Source organism: Antechinus flavipes, chromosome 3, assembly GCF_016432865.1.
Source record: "Antechinus flavipes isolate AdamAnt ecotype Samford, QLD, Australia chromosome 3, AdamAnt_v2, whole genome shotgun sequence".
NCBI lineage: Eukaryota > Metazoa > Chordata > Mammalia > Dasyuromorphia > Dasyuridae > Antechinus > Antechinus flavipes.
In genome coordinates, this window is record NC_067400.1 from 580,680,257 (window position 1) to 580,707,753 (window position 27,497).

General features: G+C 40.5%; 1 protein-coding gene across 2 annotated transcripts; it reads right to left on the reverse strand.

Moving 5' to 3' along the window:
- Positions 1-521: 521 nt before the first annotated feature.
- PNRC2 (proline rich nuclear receptor coactivator 2) lies at positions 522-6,280 on the reverse strand. 2 transcript variants are annotated; one of them, XM_051988270.1, is made up of 4 exons: positions 6,166-6,280; positions 5,114-5,724; positions 3,382-3,572; positions 522-3,044 (listed from the first exon to the last, which is right to left on the reverse strand). In XM_051988270.1, the coding sequence occupies exon 4, from the start codon at positions 3,024-3,026 to the stop codon at positions 2,601-2,603; it is 426 nt and encodes a 141-aa protein (XP_051844230.1). In that variant the 5' UTR covers positions 3,027-3,044; positions 3,382-3,572; positions 5,114-5,724; positions 6,166-6,280; the 3' UTR covers positions 522-2,600. The 2 variants fall into 2 exon arrangements, with proteins under 2 accessions (XP_051844230.1, XP_051844229.1); XM_051988269.1 differs by lacking the exon at positions 6,166-6,280 and having other exon boundaries at positions 5,114-6,053.
- Positions 6,281-27,497: the final 21,217 nt, after the last annotated feature.

Here is a 27,497-nt window from a genome sequence, read left to right on the forward strand (position 1 = left end):
GGTAGAGTTGTCATGCCACCAGCAATGAAGCAATTGGCCATCCAAATCATCCTTCATTCCCTTAAAATGGTTTTATGGCCCAACTCAAGAAATTTTCTGTGAAACCTCCCACCACCTCCCCTTGCCATGGTGAATAGCATGTGATATTTCAGAACTCATTTGCAAGGAACAGCCTGTTTTTGACATAGCTAAAGCCAGTATCCCTGGGTAACAACTCTGACCTTACCAAGCTGATTCACCCAGGCAAAGCTATTCAAGCCAAAGAACTAGCTGGTCCCCCTTCTTTAAAAAGCTTAAGCTCAACATAGGTTATGATTTCAAGTTAACTTGCTATTTTCACTCACTGGGATTATCAATGTTGTCAATATCTAATATCCCTCAATTAGCCTGCAAGTGAGCAAAGGACTAGTAATTTACTTTTCTTATCCTCCCACCCCTAATCGTGGCATTTCTGCCTTTAAATAGAATAAGCTATCACATGTCTGCACATTCAGGCAACTTTAAAAAACAGGAAGTCAACCCACGGGGGAAAAATTATTTTATTTTCAGTTTTGCTTCCAATTCATACGTATACAAGTATTTCACAAGTTTATTAAACACCAAATGTATTTGGACATCTGTTCTTAAGGTATACTTTTCCTTGGAGAAAAATAAAATGCAATCAATTTTATAAAGAAAACTATAAACCCAAATAGCTGCCACATTTTTGTAGTCATTTTTTTGAAAAGTTAATATTTTTAAATACTAATTTTTTCCCTTTTATTCACTATTGGGTTGCTATCTAATTTTTTTATTCAATCAGTGTTCATATGGATCTTAATCTTACAAATGCATCTGTATTTTTTTAAGCCCATCGTTTTGTGATTGATCCTTAGTTTGAAGCAATGATGGCAAAAGGCCAAAGGGTATACAAATTGTTTTCTGTTTGAAAAGGGACCCTTTGGAGGGCAGCTAGGTGGCAAAGTGGTTTGAGTATCAGCCCTGAAGTCCAGAGGACCCGAGTTGAAATATGATCTCAGACACTTAACATTTCCTAGTGTGTGACCCCGGGCAAGTCAAGTACTTAACCCCAGTTGCCTCAGGGGGAAAAAAAGGGGGGGAAGTACCCTTTGGTAAAAGATTGTCATTCAATCAAAATCATCTTAGCCCCCCTTTTTTGGTTTTTTTTTTTTTTCTGGAAAAATAGTTAGGCCTTTTTCAATAGTATTCTTATCCAAACCACCCTTTGTGTATTCAAAATAAGAGCACTAAGTCTTAGCAGCTTTCAGTTCTGATTTTTTTTCCCCAAGTCCTAATTAGTCTCTTGCAATATAGTTCAGAACTGATTCAAATATGTATATGCACTGACAAGTAACTTAGAGGGCAAGGGCAGTGCTTCCTTAAAAAAAATTTTTGATCCCCTTAAAACTAGGCCATGTCTTAGCTCAGTCCATGGTCTGCTTTACATTCAACAATTTTTATTAAAAATATTCTTTGTGAAGAAAAGGCCAGCAAAAATTTACATATGATACAAATTTTACATTTATTTACATGGCTTTCTCTTTTGCTAGGTCATTTATAACCTTATCCTACTTTAGAACTCTCATGAGTCTACTGTTTGAGGCCAGAACAATTTTGTCATTTTTTCAGTGCCTTGATGCATTTTGAAAAGGTCACAACATGCCAAATACTGAATAAAGATTCCAATATCTTTAAGATGCATTTTGGTACACTTTCCTGACAAAAACACTTTTGTCTGTCCCTATGTATATGTACCTCAGGGTATGCCCCTATTCCTAACCTTGGAGCAACTAAGAAAGAATGAATATTCCTAGAAAATTAGGCATATCTCCTCTACAAAAGTAATAACTAAGATATGAGGCAGGTAATAACAGGGCAAGGTCTTCTGCCCTACTAGCTGCAATCCTTCCTGTATGCCATAAGCCCCTTTGATTCCAAAACACCTTGTTGATTAGCATTACCTTCCTTATCCAACCTTTAATTCATTGCCAAAAAAGGATTCCCATCAGACCTCTATTCCAGAAAGCTCACATTTGATGTGGCACTTTGCCAATATCATTATGATTGTAATTACATTGCAATAGTTTGCTATTCCATTACAAGTGCCTGGTCCTTTTCAATCAATCCTTTAGCATAGCTGCACGGAAATGTAAATTTTATCTTGTTTTCCAAAAATAACAAGTGTGTTGCCTCACATTAAATGTTCACTGTACTACTGTTTTTGCCTATAAACATAATACATAAATTTGTCTCAAACAAGTCCATTAGTCTATACCATAAATCTCCCTTCAAAATTCAAACCATGATTTCAAGTTCAAAACTTGAAAAGTTACTATTCAATTAAGGACAGGTGACATCAAGCCGAATCATACTGCCATCTCCTTAGTCACAGGGCAATGAAGACCCATGCACATGTGCGCACACACACAAAACAAGCATGATGAAATTTTACATCAAGTATTACCTACTATAATCAGTCAGCTGCTCTATATAGATGAAAGACAAATTCTCTAGCCATATCCAAGAACAAAGTCTGATTCACTGCTGTCAAATACCTGAAGCTCTAAACATTTAAACATCAACAATCTGATTATCTCACATCACAACTGGACTTTAAGTAAGGTTTTCAGTTGAAAGGTCATTATTTCTTTATCAGAAGAATTCAAGGAAACTGTAACCCAGTGACTGGGAGGTTTAGGCAGTACACTTGGTGATGGGGGCTCACTAAATTTGGCTCCGGCATAGTTCTGATTAGTTTGGGATTTCAAAAATAAATTGGAACTCGCTAAGCTGGAATTCCAATTTTGATTATTTGGAAAATGCCCATTCTTCCCCCCACTTTGTACAGCCTGCCACGCAGCTGCAGATGAATTACAGCAATGTCCTCTTTCTTTCTTCTTAGGAACAATCTTCATCTGGGGATTCTGATCCTTGTTCTTTTGCTTATTAAGTTGTTGTTCTTGTTGGTTCTTACTAACATTTCTAGATTGGGAAACTGGAATGTCGAATCTCTCTCCACCACCCATTTCCAGCTTCTATGTCACCTATAAAAAAGTTAAAAAAAAAAAAAAAAGTGCAGTTTGACTAATAATACAAAAGACTAGGACATTTAACAGTCACAATTAACGTTTAAAAAAAAAGCCCACTATCAATTTTGCATGAACTTTAAAGTTATTACCTAACTAAATTCCTAAGTTTAAGACGTCTGCTCTAATTTCAGATCTCAAGGAAAAAAAAACCTATTTCCTGTATATTTTTTAAATGGTCAAAGTTTAAACAATGTCTTCTAAAGATTAATCCATTCTCCAATTAAAAATCAGGCTAATATAGAATTACTGAGTCCACTTTACAACAGGTTTTCTTCATACTTTCCCTTCATACCTTTCAGTCTGCTTTGCAGACTGTAGGATTTCCACCACTTGTCTTCTCCCCTGCTGCCAGGCCCAGTATAACAAGTGTTGTTTTCTGCCAGATCTGTTTCTTTGTCTGAGTGTGGAAGTTTTCATGGGCTGATCTGCTGAGTTCAACATCGGAGTCTCCTCGGCACCCAGGTTGGGGGGGAGAAGTCCTAGCTATAAACATTTAAAAAATAATGTTACAAAGCTATTAGTTTATACTTTATTATTACTCATCTGTAAGGGATGATCCCACTATCTGGAATTTTAAGAGAGGCAGTCATTTTGGATGCTCAATCTGCAAAGCTGGACTTGGCTTTAAACAGTCAAGTATTTTATGTTATCTACATTCAAATTCTGAAGGATTAGCCAGGTTTAATGTAAAAAGCACCCTACTCTAGTGATGAGGAGTTGGGACTCAATGGAGTTGTGCATCACCTGAACCAGGTTACTTCCCCTATTGGAAAAATAATAGGGCTTCGCCATTAAGATCTGGAAGGAACGGTTCCTTCTAGCTCTGGTGACATTATCAGATCAATGGAAATAAAACTTACTATGTGTATCAAACTACTCAGAAAGAGATAACTTTTCATATAGTCTGTTAATTAACTGCATTTGTTCTTAGGGGAAAAAATTGAGGTGGCTTCCTGAAAAATAACACCACCTTTTAAAAAACTACAGCGGTTGTTTTTACCTTCAAGATCCCACATCTTACTAGATTCTACATCGCAAAAATCTTTTCTTTTGTTCCCAGGACCTTTCAAAAGTTAGATAAAGGCTACTTTCCATTCAAATAATTTCTAATTCGATTAAAAATGTGAGGCAGGACAACTCTCTTGGCAAGATCAATTCCACAGTAATCTATTACTATTAAGCTCCAAGATACTTCATTGTCCTGGATCTCAGGTTGCTCTCTGGGAGCATTCAAAAACTTGAAGTTAGGGAGTAGCGGATGGCTCCCACAAATTACCATTTATTTAGCCTAATATTGGGCAACTTCGGTGCAGTGAATAGAACACTGCGTTTGGGGTCTGGAAGACCTGGATTCCAACCCAGTCAAGAACTTCCCAACTGTGACCCTGGACAAGTCACTTGGCTTGGTTCCTTATCTGTAAAATGGGAGAGGCTGGGGCGGGGTAATGGAGGGCAGGTGGAAGGGAAAGAATTCATAAGTCATTTTTTTTTAGGTGAATACTAAAAATAAATTATGAATTGTTTTTTAAAAAGTAAAGAAATGAGGAACAATAACAGCACCACCTCTCAGGGTTGTCAAACCAACAACCATTTATTAAGCGCCAATTAAGCGGCAGCTTGACAAAAACATCTCTCCAGAGCCTGCTCTAAGGCGGGAGACCACACACAGCAAAATACAAACGACAGATCGGTATATGGAGGAGACTGTTAGCATACATAAGCAGGACCAGAAATGCAGAGAACGGGACCGGAGGCGCAGACACACAGCGTGAGAAAGGGGCGATGCGTGAGTCCGCGGCCGGGGGAACTTCCGCGAGGGAGGCAGGGCTGGGGCACAGCAAGGGCAAAGGCGCGGAGGCGAGAGAGCCCCCAGTCCCATTATCCCGACAGCGCCACAGGCTCTAAGGAGCACGAAGCACTTCGGGACCCCCGGAGACGGAAGGAGGCGCCCCGGGATCCACGCGGCCCCAACAAAGGCGCACGTCGAGCTCCCCACAACATGGCGGCGGCCCGGCTCCACTCACCAACTCCGAGCTCCGGGAGACGGCGGTGGTCTCTCCTTAAGAAACGGCGAGCGGGCGAGAGCGCGGACCAGATCGCACCAAAATAGACCCGAGACGAGAAGACTGGCTGCTCTCACAGTTACCAGAGCCGCCGCCTTCCTCTACCTCCTCCTTCCGCCACCCCAGACAAAATGGCGGAAGCCCCTCCCCGGAGCGGGACTTGGAGAGCTTCTAGCCAATGGGTTCACGGAGCTGCCTCTATTGCCCAATGGGAAGAAGTCTTTTCTCTATAGACCAATGAGAGCGTGAATCTGCTTCTGTCGGCCAATGGAAGTACAGTTCTGTCCTGTTGCTAGTCGTGACTGCCGGAGGCGGGGACTTGTTGTTGCACAGAGTTTTGAACTATTCGGACAGAGGAGCATGACGGGAAGAGTCCTTCACAGGCTCTGTGCTCCACTGGGCAGACCCCAGCGGCCCCTTGCTGCGATGGGGCACTGGGGGACGGACTCCAAGCGCTAGGAGGAGGCGTGATTCTTGGACTTGGCAGCTGCATGGATCTGTCTGGCTCGGCTCGGCTTATTTGTTCCAAAGACTGTTTGTCTTTTTTATTTCCCCCGGGGCTGGGGGTTGAGCTGGGGAGGAATGGAGAAGGAAAGGGGTGATCTTGTCGCCTACCTAACCACCCCCCAAAAAGAAAAGCTGGATGGTAGAGCTTTTTTTTTTTTTTTTTAGTGCTCAGAAAAGTTCGATGCTGCAGATTTTTGAACATGACCAATATGAGAATTTGGGGATTTTGATTATGTATATTTGTTATAAGGATTTTTTTTTTTTCATTTTTTTCCCTCTCCCCAGAGAGAGGAAAGTGGAAAAGATGAACGGATACTAAATGTTCGTTAATTTTTTTTAATGTAAATGAGACATTTTCCCCCCCTAAGGAGACGGTCAAGTAGAAATGCCATGAAAATAATGTTTTGGAATAATTATATGCGTTTTTTTAAACAGCAAATTATGTAATAAAGTTTCATGATTTCACATACAACCGTCTTTTGTTTTGTATATGGAAATGTACTTACTTAGAAGGTTGATTTCAGAATTTCTTGATGAAAATTTAACCTTAAAAACTGGGTCCATCTCTTTTATTAGTAGTGCCCATCCTGTAATGTCCTGGTTAGCTTTCTGGAGGACCTGCCTTTTTTTCAGCAGAATAATCACCACGAAAATAGTTAGGGATAAAGTCCAAAGTCTTTATTGTCTCCTTCATAGTCTGTCTCCTTGCCTGGGGTGGGACTAGCTTTCTGGGGCCCTCTGGATTGGATCTTGGTTTCAGTACAGGAGGCAGGAGGGCCACTACGACCACGCTTTCTATCTTGAAGTCTCCCTCTGGCTGAGTTTGTCCCCAGTTTATATGCGCTATTACCATTACATCATTACAGTGTACTGAGTATAAACCAATCATCTCACTAGGGAACCATTATTTGTTTTTATTGTTATTATTATTATTATTATAGCTTTTTATTTACAAGGTATATGCATGGGTAATTTTTCAGCATTGACAATTGCCAAAGCTTTTGTTCCAACTTTTCCCCTCCTTTCCCCCATCCCCTCCCCAAGATGGCAGGTTGACTAATACATGTTAAATATGTTAAAGTATAGGTTAAATACAATATATGTATACATGTCTATACAGTTATTTTGCTTCAGACTTTGAAATAGTGTAAAATTAACCTGTGAAGGAAATCAAAAATGCAGGTGGACAAAAATAGAGGGATTGGGGATTCTATGTAGTGGTTCATAGTCATCTCCCAGAGTTCTTTCATTGCGTTTAGCTGGTTCATTTCATTCCTGCTCTATTGGAACTGATTTGGTTCATCTCATTGCTGAGGATGGCCAGGTCCATCAGAATCGATCATCATATAGTATTGTTGTTGAAGTATATAATGATCTCCTGGTCCTGCTCATTTCACTCAGCATCAGTTCGTGTAAGTCTTTCCAGGCCTTTCTGAAATTATCCTGTTGGTCAACAATAATATTCCATAACATTCATATACCACAATTTACCCAGCCATTCTCCAATTGATGGGCATCCATTCATTTTCCAGCTTCTGGCCACTACAAACAGGGCTGCCACAAACATTTTGGCACATACAGGTCCCTTTCCCTTCTTTAGTATCTCTTTGGGGTATAAGCCCAGTAGTAACACTGCTGGATCAAAGGGTATGCACAGTTTGATAACTTTTTGAGCATAGTTCCAAATTGCTCTCCAGAATGGCTGGATGTGTTCACAATTCCACCAACAATGTATCAGTGTCCCAGTTTTCCCGCATCCCCTCCAACATTCCACATTATCTTTCCCTGTCACTCTAGCCAATCTGACAGGTGTGTAGTGGTATCTCAGAGTTGTCTTTGCATTTCTCTTATTAATAATGAGCTGGAGCATCTCTTCATATGGCTAGAAATAGTTTCAATTTCTTCATCTGAGAATTGTCTGTTCATATCTTTTGACCATTTATCAATTGGAGAATGGCTTGATTTCTTATAAATTAGAGTCAGTTCTCTATATATTTTGGAAATGAGTCCTTTATCAGAACCTTTGACTGTAAAAATATTTTCCCAGTTTATTGCTTCCCTTCTAATCTTGCCTGCATTAGTTTTGTTTGTACAAAAAGTTTTCAATTTGATATAATCAAAATTTTCTATTTTGTGATCAATAATGATCTCGAGTTCTTCTTTGGTCATAAATTCCTTCCTCCTCCACAGGTCTGAGAGGTAAACTATCCTGTGTTCCTCTAATTTAATTTATAATCTCATTCTTTATGCCTAAATCATGAACCCATTTTGATCTTATCTTGGTGTTCAGTGTTAAGTGTGGATCAATGCCTAGTTTCTGCCATTCTAATTTCCAATTTTCCCAGCTGTTTTTGTCAAACAGTGAATTCTTATCTCAAAAGTTGGGGTCTTTGGTTTTGTCAAACACTAGACTATGAAAGTTATTGACTATTTTGTCCTTTGAACCTAACCAATTCTACTGATCAACTTGTCTATTTCTTAGCCAATACCAAATGGTTTTGGTAACTGCTACTTTATAACATGGGAACTATTATTTGTTCTAAGATTAAATCAATCGTACTGAAGCAGACAACTATTAATCACCATGCTAAACTAGATGATCCTTGTCTTATCAATTCCACTGAGTTTACACCTAGTTGTAAGATTAAATAAATCATACTGAGTTTCTGCCCTTTATACACCCCCTCTAAAACTATCTTGTATTTTATTACCTACAGTGTCTCAAAAATCACAGTACAGTTTAAAGCTGTTAAGCTTAAAACTGCACCAAAACTTTTGAGATACTATTTATTCTATATATAGTTAAAACATCCTCATAATCATGAACAAGTTTACTTCATAAAGCATGTTAAAATACAGACAAAATGCATAAGTACAGCTCTCCAGAATTTCTATCAAAATTCTTTGATGGCAAGGACTGTTCCTCTTTTTGTCCTCCTTAGCCTTTGCATCCTCATCTCAGAGAAGGGGCTTAACAATTATTTGTTGGTTGATTGATGGATGAATGGCAGCAAAATGCTGCCCCACTACTACAGAGGAGACTTAGGACTGAGACAAAGAGGAAGCAGCTGTTCTCTCTGTATCCTGTCTCACTTTTCTCTTTCTGAATTTAATAAGAAAAATTCAAGAATAGTTCATCATACTACTGATGGAGAAAACCCAGGGATTGAACCACTTATTCTGGTTTTAAACTCATAAAGCATTCCACAATAAGGGCTGTTGATATATAAATCATCAGATTTGGAAGGGATCTCTTAGGGGTATTTAATTGGACCTATAAATGATTGAGAATCCTCCTCTATAAAATTGACACAGTGGTGCATTGGGAATAATCTAGAACCTAGAGTCCTGGATGCTTCCATCTACTATTTATTACCTATGTGATTTTGGATAAGTCACTTAATCTCATTTTCCCTTTCTATAAAATGAAGGAAGGAGAACTAGATCTCTAAGCTTCCTTCCTCTCTGTCATTCAGCTATGTGGTCTTGGAGATTCTTTAACAGAAAACTGCCTATTCGTATCCTTTGCCATTTATCAATTGGGGAATGACTCGAATTTGACAAAGTTCTTCATATATTTATACTAGCTGCCCTATTTTATGGGACTGCTCTAATTAGCATCCCATAAAATGCTAGCAAGGGGCAGTGTTGGATTTAGAGTCAACAAGACTTGAATGTATGCCCTCTCTCAGACATTTGCTGACTGTATGAACTTAGAAAAGTCCTTAACTTCTGTGTCTCAGTTTCCTCATCTGTAAATTGAGGATGATAATAATAGCACCTCCCTCCCAGGGTTATTACAAAATCAAGTGAATTAAATAAAGCATTTTGCAAACTTTAAAGCTATATGGAAATGCTGGCTATCTGTGATGTTGCTAACTTCACTCATAAGTACCTCCTTTTTTTTGCCTTGTGAGGCAGCCCTTCAGATAACTGAAATCCTTACTAGGTCTTTTCTTCCCTAAGCTAAATCTTCATTTGTCATGGATTCTAGTCCTAATCATCTCGCATGCAAGATAAAATATTTTCAACATAATAGGTGCTTAATAATAGTTTATTAAATCTGTTTTTTTTTAATTAATAGGTAATGCTTTAATAGAGCAAACTTAAAGCCTGGAAAGAAAAGCATTCTTTTTAATCTTTCAAAATCTTCCCCTTTTTCTTCTCCATAGTTATTTCTGTCACTCCAATATAATTTTGCCTCTAAGAATTCTTATTAGGCTTCTAATGATCAGATTTATCATTTTCTCTGTACTTTTGCTTGATTGTAATCACAAAACCTGTGTTCTTACCACTGTAATTTCTGTATTGTGGTGAAGTTACTTAACCTTGTTTGCCTTAGCTCCTCCTCTTCAAAATGAGCTGGAGAAGAAAATGGCACACCATTTCCATATCTTTGCCCAAAAAAACCTAAATGGGATCACAAAGAGTCAGATGTTACTGAAAAATAACCAGACAACAACAACAAATATATTTTGGCAGCAATTAACTATCACTCAAAAAGAAAACGTTTCTCCCTTAACAGATCTTTCACAAATCTAAACAGGGATTATTATTTCAAAATCACTTTTGCTCAAAGCAGGGAGTAGGATGTTGGAACATCCTTAATCAGCTTGATTTTGCCACTGATTGATGTGTAACTCTGAATGGATCAAGTAAGACTAAGGAACTCAAGAAAGTTGACTCAGATACTCAGATTCTATTCTACTAGAAAATAAGAAGAGAAAGAAAAAGCAAATTACAAATGATTTAAGTACCTAAATACTTGATTTTATTAAGAGCCCTGTAGGAGCTATGTGACATTGGACTAGTCCTGTTTCCTCTATAAAACAATGATTTTGAACTAGATAAAATATAAGATGTCCCAACTCTAAAACATTAGCCTGGTGAAGCATTATCCTATTAATTTCCCAATATCGCTGTTTGTTCCAATGATATAATGTGTGTAGCTCAACTACTGATTATCTGGTGGCCTGAGACAGCTCAGTTCAGTTTTCTGGGTCTAAGTTTCCTCAGCTGTAAAGTAATGATGGACACCTCATGGATCTCCAAGGTCCACTTGCAGCTCTAAATCTTCAATCCTACCGTCTGCCCTGCAAAGCTGCTATTGTCATCTCCGGCCCAGCCCCCTCTATTTATGTGAGAGATAACATACTCAGAGAAGGAAATGACTTTTCTCTCTGGTCACAAGGCTGAATCACAGGACCAAGGAGGGGGCTGACCCTGGGAGAGGGATCTTGTATCAAATGCAGACCTCCTGAACTATAGAGTTCCTTGTTAGGCACAGAACTCTAAACCAGACTCTCCTCTTCCTCCTAGCTCTTTCACCAGACCCATTAAAAGGAATCTTATGATCAACAATAATAGAACTGGCTCTTTTCAGCAATTCGGTGATCCCAGGCAATTCCATTAAACTTTGGATGGAAAATGCAATCCACATCTACAGAGAACTCTGCAGACTGAATGCAGATTATTTTCATCTTTTTTTCTTCTGTTTTTTTTTTTTTTTTTTTTGGTGGTTATTCCCTTTTGATTTTTCTCTCCCAGCATGACACATATACATATAGAAAAGGAATGTACTTGAATAACCTAAGAAATTTAATTAAAGATAAAAACAAGTTTTAAAGTGATCTTAATTGAGTAGTGAGTAACCAAAGCAGTTCACATTAAGGTGTGAAGGACTACAATAATCAGGGCTAATGAAATTCAATACAGCAAACATTTATTAACCCTTACCAAGGACTAAGGTCTCACTCATAATATGGTCTTAAATTTAGGGCTGGAAGGATCTTAGAGGCCATGGAAAATAATGCCATTTGTTGGATGGATGAGGAAACTAAGTCGAAAATTAATTGTCACTTGATCAGCTTGTGCTGTCTGAAAGAACAGCTGAGTTCAGGTCTTCCTGACTATAGCCAACCTAGTATTTACTGCATCATCTGGGCCAAAAAAGAAAATTCAAGGAAAAAACATTCTCTTTTCTATTTATTTTCTTTATTTATTCAGATTAAAAAGTACACAAATTCTTTTTTCTTTTTTTTTTTTTTTGCTGAGGCAATTGGGGTTAAGTGAAGCCCAGGGTCACACAGCCAGGAAGTGTGTCTAAGAGTAGATTTGAACTCAGGTCCTCCTGACTTCAGGGCTGGTGCTCTATCCACCAAGGCACCTAGCTGCCCCCAAATCACAAATTCTTAATCTGGAAAGATGGTGGAGCAGGTCAAAAAATTTTCAGCTCTTCAAATTTCCTGCACAAAAGAGAGAGACAGACAGACAGACAAACAGTCAGACAGAGACAAAGAGAGACAGAGAAAGGGGGGGGGGGGGACAGAGAGACAGACAGAGACAGAGAAAGAGAGGGGGGGAACAGAGACAGAGAAAGAGACAGACCACAGAGATAAAGAGAGACAGAGAAGGACAGAGAGATAGACAGAAACAAAGAGAAAGAGGAACAGAGAGACAGACAGACAGAGACAAAGAGAGACAGAGAAGGGGGGGGACAGAGACAGAGAAAGAGACAGACAACAGAGACAAAGAGAGACAGAGAAGGACAGAGAGATAGACAGAAACAAAGAGAGAGAGGAACAGAGAGACAGACAGAGACAAAGAGAGACAGAGAAGGGGGGGGGACAGAGACAGAGAAAGAGACAGACCACAGAGATAAAGAGAGACAGAGAAGGACAGAGAGATAGACAGAAACAAAGAGAGAGAGGAACAGAGAGACAGACAGACAGAGACAAAGAGAGACAGAGAAGGGGGGGGGACAGAGACAGAGAAAGAGATAAAGAGAGACAGAGGACAGAGAGATAGACAGAAACAAAGAGAGAGAGGAACAGAGAGACAGACAGAGACAAAGAGAGACAGAGAAAGAGAAGGGGGGACAGAGACAGAGAAAGAGACAGACCACAGAGATAAAGAGAGACAGAGAAAGAGAGACAGAGAGATAGACAGAAACAAAGAGAGAGAGAACAGAGAGACAGACAGAGACAAAGAGAGACAGAGAAAGAGAAGGGGGGACAGAGACAGAGAAAGAGACAGACCACAGAGATAAAGAGAGACAGAGAAGGACAGAGAGATAGACAGAAACAAAGAGAAAGAGGAACAGAGAGACAGACAGACAGAGACAAAGAGAGACAGAGAAAGAGAGGGGGGGACAGAGACAGAGAAAGAGATAAAGAGAGACAGAGGACAGAGAGATAGACAGAAACAAAGAAAGAGAGGAACAGAGAGACAGACAGAGACAAAGAGAGACAGAGAAAGAGACAGACGACAGAGACAAAGAGAAACAGAGAAAGAGAGAGAGGGACAGAGAGACAGAGACAGAGAAAGAAAAAGAGAGAGAGAGAGAGAGAGGGAGAGAGAGAGAGAGAGAGAGAGAGAGAGAGAGAGAGAGGGAGAGAGAGAGAGAGAGGGAGAGAGAAATGGAGACAGACAACAGAGAAAGAGAAAGAGAGAGACAGAGAAGGACAGAGACAGAGATAGAGAGACAGACACAGAGACAGAGAGGGAAAGAGCGACAGAGAGAGAGAAGAAACAGGAAGAATCAGAGGGGGAAGAGAGAAGTAGGAGGAAAGGGGAGAGGAAGGAGAAGAGGAAAGGAAGGAGGGGGACGGACAGGAAAGAAAGAAGGAGGGATGGGGGAAGGGGAGGGAATACCTCCTCCGAGCAGCAGAAATAAATTTGGAGTAAAGCCATTTAAGACAATTTAAGAGGCCCCAGGAAAGACTCCACCTCCAGCATTGGAGCTTCGGCCTGAGTAAAGTGCAAATCAACTCTAGAGGCTCAAGCCCCAGCTGAGCGGGGCAGGCGAGGGGCTGAGAGACGGCCCCCGAAACTTTCCGCCGGCTCGGCGGGACTGAAGGACCCCCCCCCCCCAGGCGGGAGCTGCGAGGCACAGCGCCAGTGCCCGGACGCCCCCTGGGCCGAGGCCGCGGGGAGGAAGAGCCGGCTGGCTCGCGGTGGGCGCAGCTCCCGCCGGCTGTGGGCGCTTGCCGGAGAGCCGAGGCCCCGGTTTCGGTCCCAGCGCAGAGGAGGCGGCTGTGGTCGGTCCGCGGCCCCCGCACGGACCGCAGGGAGCCGGATCATCTGGGGGCGGCGCGGCGGGAGGCCCTGGCCGGGGCTTAGGAGCGTAAGGTTGATCCCCGAGACAGCTCTCCGAAAATAACAATAACAAGGAGCCGGGGCTTGGGCCATCGTGCCTCCGGACTAGAACTTGATTCCATTAAGAGCCGCTAAAAACAAAATAAAGCAAACATAAATAAAGATGAGAAAAATCAATAAATAAGAACCCAACATAAATAACCATGTGAATGGAGAAGATCTGGGTTCGTATTCAGAGGAAGACAAAGAACTTTTTAAAAAGCCTTTTTTTTTTTTTTCAGGGAGAAACATTCAATGCAGTCCAACACACACACACGCACACAAAACATTCTTAGAACTTAAAAAGGACTGGAAAAATTATACAAGAGAAAGTGAGGAAAATTAGGGGGGCGGGGAGAAAGCAATCCAAGAAAATCAAGAAAACTATGAAAAGAAAGTCAACCATCTTAAAGTAGAGAATCAGAAATTTAAGGAAGAAAATAATTCCTTGAAAACTAGAATTGGACAAGGGGAAGCTAATGATATTTTAAGATGCTGAAAAATCATAAAACAAAATCAAATTAATGAACAATAGAAAAGAAAGCGAAACATATCAGAAAAACAATGAATCTGGAAAACAGATCAGGGAGAAATAATATAAGAATAATTGATCTACCTGAAAAATACAATTAAAAAAAGATTTTTTGTATAATTTCAAGAAATTATCGAGGGAAATTGCCCTGAAATTCTAGAACAGAAATAGGAAAAAAATCCACCAATGTTCACTAGAAGAGATCCCAAGAAGAAAATTTACCAGAATATCATAGCCAACTTTCAAAGCGTCCAGATGAAAGAGAACATATTAGAAGCCACAAGGAAAAAAAAGAAAAAAAACAATTTAAATACCATGGAACTATAATAAAGATTGCACAAGATTTAGCTGCTACTATAATGAACTGCAGGTCTTCGAATACTAATATTCTGTAGGGCAAAAGAGTTGGGTTTATGATCAAGGGTAATTTACCAGCAAAGTTAAATATAATCCTGAAGGGGGTAGGGTGGGGAGAAAGGACATTTAATCTAATTTCAGGTTTTTGCGATTAAAAATCCCCAAAACTTAAGGGGAAATTTGATATATAACATCCAGGAGAAATATAAGATAAACATTAAAGATCAATTAAATAATAAGAAACTCAATGTTCAAATTGATTACTTCATATAGGTGAAAATATTAGCAGTACTCTTATAATTGTTATTATTTGGAAAAAATTAGAAAAAGAACTGAGAGTGTGCAAAAAGAAATGCAAAAAATTAATGAGGAGAAGAATGACTTAAAAAGCAAAATTAGCCACTTGAGAAAGGAGAAAAAAACTCACTGGGGAAAATAATTCCTTAAAAAACAGAATTGCGCAAATAGAAGCTAATGAGTTTATGAGAGATCAACATAGAATAAAGCAAATTTTAAAAAAAGAAAAAATAGGGGGAAATGTGAAATATCCCATTGGAAAAACAACTGATCTGGAAAATAGGTCCAGGAAAGATCATTGGAAAAATTATTGATTTACCTGAAATTCATGATCAGAAAAAGAGCCTAGACATCATCTTTCAAGAAATTATCAAGGAAAACTATCCTGTTATTCTAAACCAGAGGATAAAATAGAAATTGAAAAAAATCCACCGATCATCTCTGAAAGAGATCCCAAAATGAGAATTCCCGGATATATTGTAGCCAAATTCTGGAACTCTTCAGGGTCAAGGAGAAAATATTGCAAGCATCTAGAAAGAAACAATTCAGTATAGTGGAGACACACTTAGGATAATACAAGATTAACAACTTCTACATTAAAGTACCAGAGGGGAATTACCTACCCAGCAAAACTGAGTATAATTCTTCAAAGGAAAAGGTGGTCATTCAGTAAAATAGAGAATTTTCAAACATTTGTGATGAAAAGACCGGAGCTGAATGGAAAAATTTGATTTTAAAAGATAGAACTCTGGACAAGCATAAGGAGGTAATCAGGAAAATGATTTCATAAGGAACTTAATAAAATTTATCTGTTTACATCCTTACTTGGGAGGATACTTGTAACTCAATAGAACTTTCACATTATTATGGCAGTTAGAGTATATGTAGACAGAGCATAGTTGTGAGTTGAATATGAAAAGATATCTTTTTTTAAAATGATGAAATTAAGGGGTGAGAGAAGAATGTACTGAGAGAAAAGGAAAAGGAAAAGTGGAATGGTGCAAATTATCTGTCATAAAAAAGGAGGCAAGAAAAAGCTTTACAGTGGAAGGGAAGAAGAGGAGGAGAGGGTGAGAAAGTGAACCTTACTCTCATCAGAAATGGCTCAGAGAGGAAATAACACATACTCAATAGGGGTATAGAAATCTACTTTTACTCTGCAAGAAAATAGGAGGGGATTAGGCTATGGAAAGGAAGAAGGGTGATAAAAGAGAGGGCATATTGGGGGAGGGAATGGTTAAAAACAAAACTTTTAAGAAGGGACAGGGTGAAAGGAGAGAATTAAAGGAAGGAATTAGAATTAGCAATAGTAATTGTAAAAAGAATTTCAAAACAAGTTTCTCTGTTAAGACCTCTGACAAGGAAACTGAGTTAAATTTATTTTTAAAAAATGAGTCATGCTCCAACTGATAAATGATCAAAAGATATGATCTATGCCAGACAGGCTATAAATTCATGCATATCCTTTGATCTCACAACACCACTACGTGGCATGAATCCAAAAGAGATTCCAAAAAAAAAAAAAAAAAAAAAAGAATGACCTATATATTAAAAAATATATATTCACAGCAGCTCTTTTCTGGGGGAAAAATTCATCAATTGGGGAGTGGCTAATAAACTAGTGTGTATGTATATGATGGAATATTATTATTCTGTGGGAAATGATGAACAGGATGCTCTCAGGAAGAAAAAAAACCTGGAAAATCCTCCATGAACGCAAACAAAATGAAATGTACTGTATATGAAGTAATAGCAATGTTCTGGGATGACCAGCTGTGAATTTCTTTACTCAGTAATACAATCATACTACTCTACTCTACTCTATTCTACTCTACTCTACTCTACTCTACTCTAAAGGACTTATGATAAAAAATCCTATCCACGCCCAGAGAAGGAATTGATTGTGTCTGAATATAGACTGAAACATTCTTTCTCTCCCTCCTCCCCCCTTTCCTTCCCTCTCTCTCTACCTTAATTTTTCTTGACAGTTTTTATTTTCATTACAGTGAAGATCTAATTTTTTCATAATTTGATTTTTATGGAAATGTCATAACTTCACAAGTGGTTTCTTAATTGTGGTGGGGATAAGGGAGAGAACCTAGAATCCAAAAATTTTAGAAACAAATGTAAAAATTTTTTTTGTTTTGAATGTAACTAGGGAAAAATATTAAATAAATCAATAAGCACTTGGACGTACTATGTGCCCTGATACTGTGATTGTTGCTATAGGATACTCTATCTACAAGGAGCTTACACTTTTTTTAGAAACAACATATATAGATGGTGACAACTGAAATGCGTTTTAAAGAAAATTAGGGAATTTAAGAGATTGAGGTAAGAAAGAAGAGCATCCTGGACATGAGGGACAAGAATGAGCAAAGACACAGACACAGAAAATGAAAAATTATGTATGAGGAACAACAAATAGGCTAGTTTAACCAGAATACAAAGTGTATGAAGAATAATAATATGCAATAACCCTGAAAGGTAAGCTAAAACTTGTTTAGAAAGGGCTTTAAATGTCAAAAATAGTTTGTATTTTATCATAGAAGCAAGAGGGAACCACTGCATCTTCTTGAGCAGGAGAATAGAAGGATCATCACTTTAGCAGCTATATGGAAGATGGATAGGAGAGGAAGGGAACTAAGGCAGGGAGGTCAATAAGGAAACTACTGCAATAGTAAGAACAAATTAAGGTGCTGACAGTATAATGGAAAGAAGGGCAGTTGTTCAAAAGATGGTGTGGAGATAGACTAGATAAAAGTTGGCAACTGGCTGGATGAAAGATGGTAGGGTTAGAGAGAGTCAAGGATACAACAAGATTGTGAACCCAGATGATCAAATGCAAGGTGGTGCCTTCAATGAAAATTGGAAAACTAGAAAATGAGAGAAGAGAAAGTTTTGGTAGAGAAGAATAAGTTCTGTTTTGGATATTTTGAGTCTGAGAAGCCTATGGGAATTCCATTCATTAGAAAGTTGATGATGTGAGAGTGGCTCAGGAGGGATCATGAGACTGGTTATTGGGATCTGGGAGACATTATTAGAGAACTGATAATTAATCTCATGGATTAAATAAGGAGAACATCAAGAAAAAAAAAAAGAAAGCTCAGGTATATCCATTTATAGAGGACAGACCAAGAAGAATGATGTATCAAAGAAGTTGCCTGGCAGATTCTAGAAAAAATAATGGCATGAAAACTCAGAGAAGATTTCTAATATTGAGAGTGTCAGAGAGGTCCAATGGAAAGAATATTGGATTTGGAGACAGAAGATGGGCACTGGGGTGCCCACTTAGTCCCTGGGTGACATTAGGTAAGTCCAGATGATGACATCTGAGGTCCCTTCCAGTTTGAAATCTATGGTCTTATAAAATTTCTGCTAAGGTCAAGAATGTTAAGGAATGTATCTAAGTAAGGCCATGCAAACATACAGAGGCAGGTGATGGCCAGTATAAATGGGTTGTAGATTGTGTACAGGGGAATTATAAAGTAAAGTTAAGGAGGTCAAATGTGTTGATTCCTTTTGCTTAACTGTATATCTTTGTGATACAAGAAAATGGGGGAAGCTGGGAACAAAGATAGTCACTGAGAAGTGACAAGACTACTTTTTTCAGAGTATCAATAAAACTTTTTTGGTTGTTTAAGAAAAAAGATAGGCTAGAGCCAAACTGGGAAAGACTTTAAATGTCAAACTTAGAAGTTCATACTTTTTTCTAGAAGCAATGGGAAGCCACTGAAGATTCTTGGGCCAGAAAATGACTAGGTCAGATCATTGCCTCAGGAAGTTTATTTTGCTAGTGGAGGATGCATTAGGGAAGGGTAAGAGTAAGGAAGACAAGAAATAATAAATGAATAGTACATGAAATATGACAGTATCATTCCCACCCCCCCAAAAAAAAGGACCAGAGAAAGGTTTCCAATTGTCAAATCAATAAGAAACACCTACCAGTTTTGAGACTGGAGATACAAAGATAAGAATGCAAAGTCTCTGTTCTCAAGGAGGTACTATTTGCAGTGCTCCTAGATGGTGCAGTGGAAAGAGTGTCAGGCCTAATTATTAATTAATGAGTCAAAAAGACTCATCTTCCTGAATTCAATCCAGCCTCAGACACTTACTAGCCATGTAATGCTAAGCAAGTCACTTTACCCTGTTTGCCTCAGTTTCCCCATCTGTAAAATGAACTGGAGAAATAAATGGCAAACCACTCCAGTGTCTTTGCCAAGAAAACCCCAAATGGGATCACAAAGAATCAGACCCAACTAAACATTTCTGGGCTACTCTCCCCAGCTTGAACTCTAAGGCTGGTTTCTCAAGGGGTCCCAGGTTCCAGATATTTTCTTAATTAACATTCCCAAAACTAAAGTTGTTTTTAATCTCCCACTAGTGTTCATTTAATAGTCATCAAATAGGTACAATTAACTCAAAGCATCAAAGACAAGAATGGGAATCATAAGACAATGGTAATAAAACATTCTTTCCATAAACTTAAAGCACATTCTCGCATAACTACATTCAGCATCAATAAACACAAATATACAGTACATCAATAGAGTGGCCACAGAAAAAGGAATACATATGGCCAAGGTCACTCCCCAACACTTCAGAGTCTCAGTGTCCTCTCTCTTCTAATTGTCCTTCTTCCATGGTTTGCTCTCTTTACATACAGACATCTCGCTCCTCAGAACTGTCTCCTGCTTGCATTTATTTCCTAAAAGCTACGTATCTTACTTTTGGAAAATCCACCAAGCCTTCAGCCAGCCAATGGCTAATTTCTAATTCTATCAAACTTGATGGAAGAACTCAATACCTGGGAAAAGGATATGAAATGTAGCCTTTATGTAAGAGATTCCAAAGTATAGCTCCCATGTGCTTCCTTTGAGACCATGTTATTGACCTCTTTCAAAGCCTATAATTTCACCAACTGAACCAAGGGAAATTAATTAGTCAACTGTGTCCTGATTAACCCTTCAGACACCTCCACACTATATGTTCTTTGTTTTTTGGTTTGGGGATTTTTTTTTTTTTTTGCTGAGGCAATTGGGGTTAAGTGACTTGCCCAGGGTAACACAGCCATTAAGTATTAAATCTGGTCATAGACCAGATTTGAACTCAGGTCCTCCTGACTTCAGGGCTAAAACTCTATCCACTGCACTAACTAGCTGCCCCCACTATACATTCTTTAAAAAAAAAAATTGCAAAGAATAATTTACAGGGAAAAAAAAAACTATGAACAAAAATCTCGTGTTTTTAAGGGATGGGTTGCAATTTGAAAGGGTGAATTCATCTAGCATGTCTTTTATAGCTTGGCGCTACTTACATTTTGGAGACAGTTTTAGAGGACTCCTCCTTCAACAAACATCTACTGGGTACAGAGCCCTATATTAAGTTGGGAGTGGGACAGAGACATACATGATGAATAACCTCAGGATTTACACTTAAGTAGCTAACTTCCCAGTAGAAAGCTGGGGAGCTAAGGTGACCCATCAGGACACATCCAGACCTCCATCCAGTTCAGTTTTAAACTACTGGCATTTTCTTCAGTCGCCCCCTTCTCTTTCATAATTAAAAAAACCTGGTTTCCTTCATTTTCTGCATGTCCAGTTTTTGTTGCTGCCGTTTTCCTAGATCCTGTTTTTGTGAGCGAAAAGCATAGCTGTAGCTTAGGAAGTCATATACATTAAATGATGATATAACCAGAATCCTAATTGCTCCATCTAAACATTAGTCAGATCCAGGTTTCCTATACACACACACGCATTTACACAAACATATAGACCTAGAGTCCAGGATGCCCCTACTGCGTTTTTTTATTTTACACAGGGAATAAGAAAATAGTCAACAAGCTTCTATTAAGTGTTTCCTCTATAACAGGAACCGCCCCATGTACTAGAGATACTAAGAAAAACAAAAGACAGACCCTGTCCTCAAGAAAGTTACACTGTGATAAAAGATTCATCTAGTCCAACCCTCATTTTGCAGTTAAGGAAACAGACTCAGGGAGAAGTGATTTGCTGGGCCACATACGCAATTAATTCCAGAGGCATAATTTAAATCCTGGCTCTTTCCATTCCACTGAGCTGCCTCCTTGGATAGCTTTTAGAAGTGGAGCTCTAGGATTATTTGTATCAATAAGCATTTATTAAGCACCTACTGTATACTAGGCACGATGCTACACAAAAAGGCATAATCAATCAATAAACATTGATTAAGCACCTACAATGTGCCAGGCACTGTGCTAAAAATTAAAAAAAAATAGCAAAAAACAGTCTTTGCCCCAGAGAGGGGAGGACTCATAGGGGAGATGACATGCAAACAACTCAATATAACATGCAACAGACAGGATTAACTGAACACATTTTTGACAGAGGAGAGGCACTAGGACTGAGAGACAGGGAAAGGCTTCCTGGAGAAGGCAGGATTGAGCTGGAGCTGGAAGAAGCCAGGGAAGGCAGTAGGTGGAGATGAGAAGCGAGAGCATTTCAAACAGAGGAGACAGCCAGAGAAAATGTCTAGTCAGGAGGTGGAGTTTCCTGGATGAGGAACTGAAAGGAAGCCAGTATTATGGGATTGCGAGGGATGGGAGAGGTGGGAGGATGGGGAAGGATACCAGACCGAACAAAATGACTGAAAAGAGGAGGGGGGCAGGTGACGTGAGACTTTGAAAGCCAGGGGATTATCCATCTGACTCTGGAGGTGATGGGTAACTTGAATGGGGGAGTGCCATCGGTGTCCGTGACAGTAGCGACACGAGCTCCCTCACAAGCCTTCTAGGGACTCGGCTCCACATTCAGCAGTCGCCCGGCCTTCTTGGTCGGGTAAGCTCTGTATGCTTTGTATATATTTATTCTACATCGCTGCAGAAGAAGGAAACGGCCCACTCGCCCAAGCATTTCCTTCCTCCCTCCCATCAGAGACCAGAGTTTCTGCCCACAGCTCCAGGACTGAAAGGAGCCTCTGTGGCCCACAGGTGTGAGTGTGAGAGTGTGTGTGTGAGCGTGTGCAGTTTCATGGTGTCCGGCTCAGTGCTCTGGGCCAAGCCAAACACAGACGGGCATCTTGTCAAAAACAAGTGGCCATGTGATACTTCTACTCGAGAAAGCCCCACCTTAAAAATAATTACGCCCGGCCTCCAACCCCCTTGTTTGGGCTCTGAGAGCTTCCTCTTTCTCACACTGAGGAGTCAATGTGTGGTCAAATTGTTTTCCAAGTAATGTTGCTCAATCACTGACGTAAAGAATGAGTAAGGGGGCAGCCCATTGGTGCAGGGGTTAGAGCCTCAGCCCTGGCATCAGGAGGACCTGAGTTCTAATCTGGCCTCAGACACTTAATGCTTCCTGGCTGTGTGACCCTGGGCAAGTCACTTAACCCCAATTCTCTCTCACACACACACACACACACACACTCCTTCATTTATTTAAAAATGATTCTGAGAAAGACCCATAGACTTTTCCAGTCTATGGAAGGGCACCACGACAATCAAAAGGTTCAGATGTAGTCCATCCCTCTCAGTTTACAGAGGAGAAAACTCAGAGGGAAGATGATATGCCTGAGGTCCCATAGTCAACAAATAGTAGAGCTGGACATTCAGAGAGATGTCTTCTGATTCCAAGGTTATACCTCTTCCCATGGATCGCTGTATTATTATATTAGGAGAAGGGGGTGTGCCTCGGATAGGGAAGAGTGCCAGGTTTAATGTTTGTGGACTTGAGTTCAAATCCTGACTCTGCTACCTCTTACCTGTCCTAGGTAAGTCAATCTGGGCCTCAGTTTCCCCATCTTCAAAATTAAGCAATCAGACTAGTGATTAAGAGGTGGCCAGTGAAGACCCTTGGCTTTGGTATGACTTTCCATGAAAAGATTTCAGAAATTTCTGTGGGTTCATGGAAACAAAGGATTTTAAAGTTGAAAGGGACCATCTCATCTAAGTCGTGCCCAAAGAATCCATCAGCCACTGAGACTTCTTTTGAAGTTGACCAGGACCAAAGGGATGAGGCAACCCGTCTCACCAAGGTAAAATCTGCTTCTGCAATTTCCACCCATCGTTGGTTCTACCCTCTGAAAACAAACAAAGCAAGTCTCATAATCTCTCTTCCATGTCACAGCCCTTCAAACAGTTGAAGCCCAGGCCCCTTTACTGGTCTTCATGACATGGACTCAAGCTGCTCACTGTCCTAGATTGGATGTTTTCTGTAATTACTTTCCCTCCCTCTTTCCCTCCCTCCGTCTCTCTCTCCATCTCTCTCCTCTCTCTCTGTCTGTGTCTCTGTCTGACTGTCTGTCTCTCTCTGTGTGTGTAGCTTTCTCTGCCCCTTTCTGTCTCCCCCACTGTGTATCTTTCTCTGTTTCTGTCTCTCTATGTCTCTGTCTCTGTATCTATCTCTCTCTGTGTCTCTTTGTCTCTCTCTGTGTCTCTCTCTGTCTCTGTCTCCCTCTGTGTATCTTTCTCTATTTTTGTCTCTCTGTGTCTCTGTCTCTGTTGTATCTTTCTCTATTTTTGTCTCTCTGTGTCTCTGTTTCTCTCTCTCTCTCTGTCTCTTTGTCTCTCTCTGTGTCTCTGTCTGTCTCTGTCTCCATCTCTCTGTCTCTGTCTCTGTGTACTTCAAAAAACCCATCTTTTTTTTTTACTATGTTTGTTTACTATGTGGGTACCCCATCTAGCAATATAGATAGCAGCCGCATTCTGCCTTTAGTAAATGCTTTTCATGGGTTTCTGTCACACACACACACACACACACACACACACACACACACTCCTGCACCATCTGCCTCATGGTCTCTGCCTATAACTAGGCTGCACCTCAGCCCAGGAGACTCCCAGTCTTGACTCAGAGCCTTTCCCCTTTGTCAGGGCCTGCCCAAACCTGTGTCCCCACCTTCAAGGGCCCAGGGTGCCCTTCACACCCAGGCAGGGCGGCAGAAGTCTTGCCTCTGGCGCTTCCTTGCCCTTCTTCTACTGCAGTCTCTTCTGAAACTTCCATCTTAGGGGACCGTCCAGGACCGGAGAAGATGCCCAAAGTCAGAATAGAAGCAAGATCCGAGTCCCATCTCCCAGCTCTGGGCCCGGCTCTCTCTTCACGGGGCCTCGCCAGGCTGTCCCCCGGCCATAATCCTTTATCTACGCCGATCATATCCAGAAAAATGCCTAACTTAGATAACAGTTGGTTGGAGTCCAGCTCCTGCGGTGAAACGAAGGGCGTGAGATACAGGGGCCAGGCGAAAGAATTCGCTAAGAACTCCTCAAATTTTATTAATCAGAGACACAAATACATATATACCTCCAAGTACTTATAGACTTGATACAAAATCTAACAAGAACAATCTACTGAGATGTAAAGGATTAAGCCCAGATCTTGGTTACTTAGACAGAGATGTAAATAGTAAGGTAAGCCTTTGATCCATTGTATAGTAGTTTTACATTTTGCTTCGTAGCTAGATTTCTAGTATATTAGCAAGTATCTCTCTGCTATTTCAATGAGAAAAGGGAGTTTTGGTGAGCCAAACTCCCTTTTCTCACTGAAATAGCAGAGAGATACTTGGTGAGCCAAGTTACTGTAAGATTTAAGACCTGGAATGGATTCTTACCTCCTGGCCCTACAGGTAACATTTATAGCCCTTGGTGATCCTGATGTGTTAAGGATCCCCTTAACACATGGCTAAGTGAAGGGACAGGTCAGTTCCCCGAGAGCCTCCACAGCTGTGGATCATAGCATCTGAAGGAGTGCGGGGCAGCTTTTGCTGACACAGGTGTTGAGGAAATGAGATAAATTGGGGGCAGAGGGAAGAGGAGAGGGCTCAGACAACACAAGGGCCTCTCAATCTCCTTGTATCATCATCATCTTCTCACATGAAGAGATCCATTCTACAGGAGGAGTTAGACCTCCAGCAGCCACTGGCAGGAGGCTCCTGTATCATAACATTGATGGTTTTCATGGCCCATTCTAGTTATGACTATAGACGGCAGACTGGGCAGAACATCTAACTGATGGCATTGTAGACAGAGCACTGGACCTGAGTTCAAATCCCACCTCAGATACTTCCTAGCTATGAGAACCTGGGCAAATTATTTATCCTCTGTCTGCCTCTATTTCCTCAACTATAATATGGAAGGATAACAGTACCTACCTCGTAGAGTTATTGTCAGGATAAAATGAAAAATATTTGTAATGTTCTTACCATAGTGTCCAGCACATAGTAGGTACTATATAAATGCAGCACACAGTAGGTGCTATAAAATGCTTACTTTTTTCTCTTCCCTGCCACCCTCCACTTCACTAAGCAGCACAAGTAAGAAATACCGAGAGGAAACCATCCAAGCTCCATCCGTGGCAGGGAAAGGAGCATCTAGGAGAGATTGTATACTATAAGAATACATGAGGGATGTCAAATGCTTTTCTCAAGGTAGGATCTAGGAACCAGCGTCTGGCTCCTGTAGACACTGGCCGGCTGCCAGAGCTCTGTTACCATGGATCCAGACACTCCCAAGACAATGAGGGAGAGCTAAGTTAAGTGTGAGGGATGTGGCTGTGACAGAATTCTTCTCCTCTGGGCCTTTCATGGTCTGGGTAACCAAGAATTCAGGCAAGTCTCAGCAAGCCTAAAACATGTCGCATTCCCCAAGTATGTGCGTAACAACAGGGGCCACACCAGCAAACAGGCTCATGGGGAAAGTGGGCCAGGGAACCAGTCTCCCCAGAGCTGCCCAACTGTACTCCCCCGCCATGAGGTCTCACCTGGCTTCCCTTCTTGTCAAAACACCCAGCTTTGAGTAACACAATGGGCTGCCTCAAGGATCAGCAGCCCCAGGGCCTGTTTTCTCTCTGAGTTTATAATCTGCCCATGGGCAATGTCAGAGTAGGAGACATATTAGCAACCTCCTTCAGAGGGATTGGTAAATAACTGCAGCCTTTCCATCCTTGCTCCTTAGTGCTCTGCCTACCTCAGTCTGGTGAGGAAGAGGAAATAAGAGAGACTGAAGAATATATAAAGCAGCAGCAGTCTCACTGCATAACCTTGAGCAAACCTTCACAGCCTATTTGTTTTTCTATGAAATACAGGAATTGGACTAGACCAAAGATTCTTAATCTTTGGGGGGTCATGGACCCTTTTTAGTCTAGTGAAATCTATGGACCCCTTTTCAGATTTAAATTAAAAAAAAAAAACATAAAGTAAAATTCAGTACAAAATAGCAGTACAAAGGAAACCAATTTTATTGAAATAAAGATTTCCCCCCAACCCAAATTCACAGCCCTCCTGAAATCTACCCAAAGACCTTTTGTAGATATAGCAGATTAAGAGTCCCTAGACCCTTCCAGATATAAATCGGATGCTCTGATCCTGCAATTCCACCTTCCCAGCTTATTGTTTGTATTCTTTTTCTTGGTGTTGTTGCTTATTCATATTAATTGGCTGACTCTTTGTGATGTCATTTTCTTGGGTTTTCTTGGCAGAGATATTGGAATCATTTGCCATTTCCTTCTACAGCTCATTTTACAAATGAAGAAACTGAGGCAAGCACAGTGACGTGACGTGTCCAGGTTCACACAGGCTAGTAAGTGTCCGAGGCCGCATTTGAACTCAGGGGCTTCCTGGCTCCAAGCCCAGCACTCTATCCATTGTGGTACCTCCTAGCTTCCTGACCAGTATTATTACAAAAGCAAAGATTATCTTCATTTTACAGATGAGGAAATGGATTCAGAGAGGAAATAACTTGCCTAGGATAAGAAAAAAAAAAAAAAAAGAAACCTAAATTAGAAGTGCAGGGACAGGATCTTTCTAACAACAACTAACACAACATCATAAATACCAAGTAAACATTTATAGATTGAAAGATTGATTAATTGATGAATTGTTCTGACTGCCCTAGAGTGGAGGTCCCACAGAAGAGACTGTGCCCCTTGTATATATATAAGTCCTCTAGAGGGCCCAGCACGGATCATGGGAGTTTTTGCTCAATCACTGCTCACCAAGACAAGTAAATGACTAACAGGGAAGGTGAACATTGCTCACAGTTAAAAGGAAAGAAAACAATCTCTCTTTTGATGTTGATCCTGGATGACTGAGATGCAATCCCTTGGACCAGAGAGTAGGTTCCTTCCCCATATGTGAAAGCAGAGTCATTCCCACGTGGATGTGCTGTATGTAGGAAATGCCTGAAATTAGAGGCTTTGAGTAAGTACTCCCCCAGATGTTACCCTCGTCAGCAGTCTCTGCTGCAGGAAATGCCTTCGCATGACCTACTTCCTCTAACTAATCCTAGTCACAGAATGCCAGGGCTAGGATATCAGAGATGGAAGGGTCCTTAGAACAGACTAAGTCCAGGGGTCCTCAAACAACGGCCCGCGGCCAGATGCAGCAGCTGAGGACGTTTATCCCCCTCACCCAGGGCTATGAAGTTTCTTTATTTAAAGGCCCACAGAACAAAGTTTTTGTTTTTACTATAGTCCAGCCCTCCAACAGTCTGAGGGACAGTGAACTGGCTCCCTATTTTAAAAGTTTGAGGACCCCTGGACTAAGCAA

Bases quoted from the DNA above. Each gene is read 5' to 3' on its own strand.
- PNRC2 (XM_051988270.1), bottom strand. From the start codon at position 3,026: ATGGGTGGTGGAGAGAGATTCGACATTCCAGTTTCCCAATCTAGAAAT.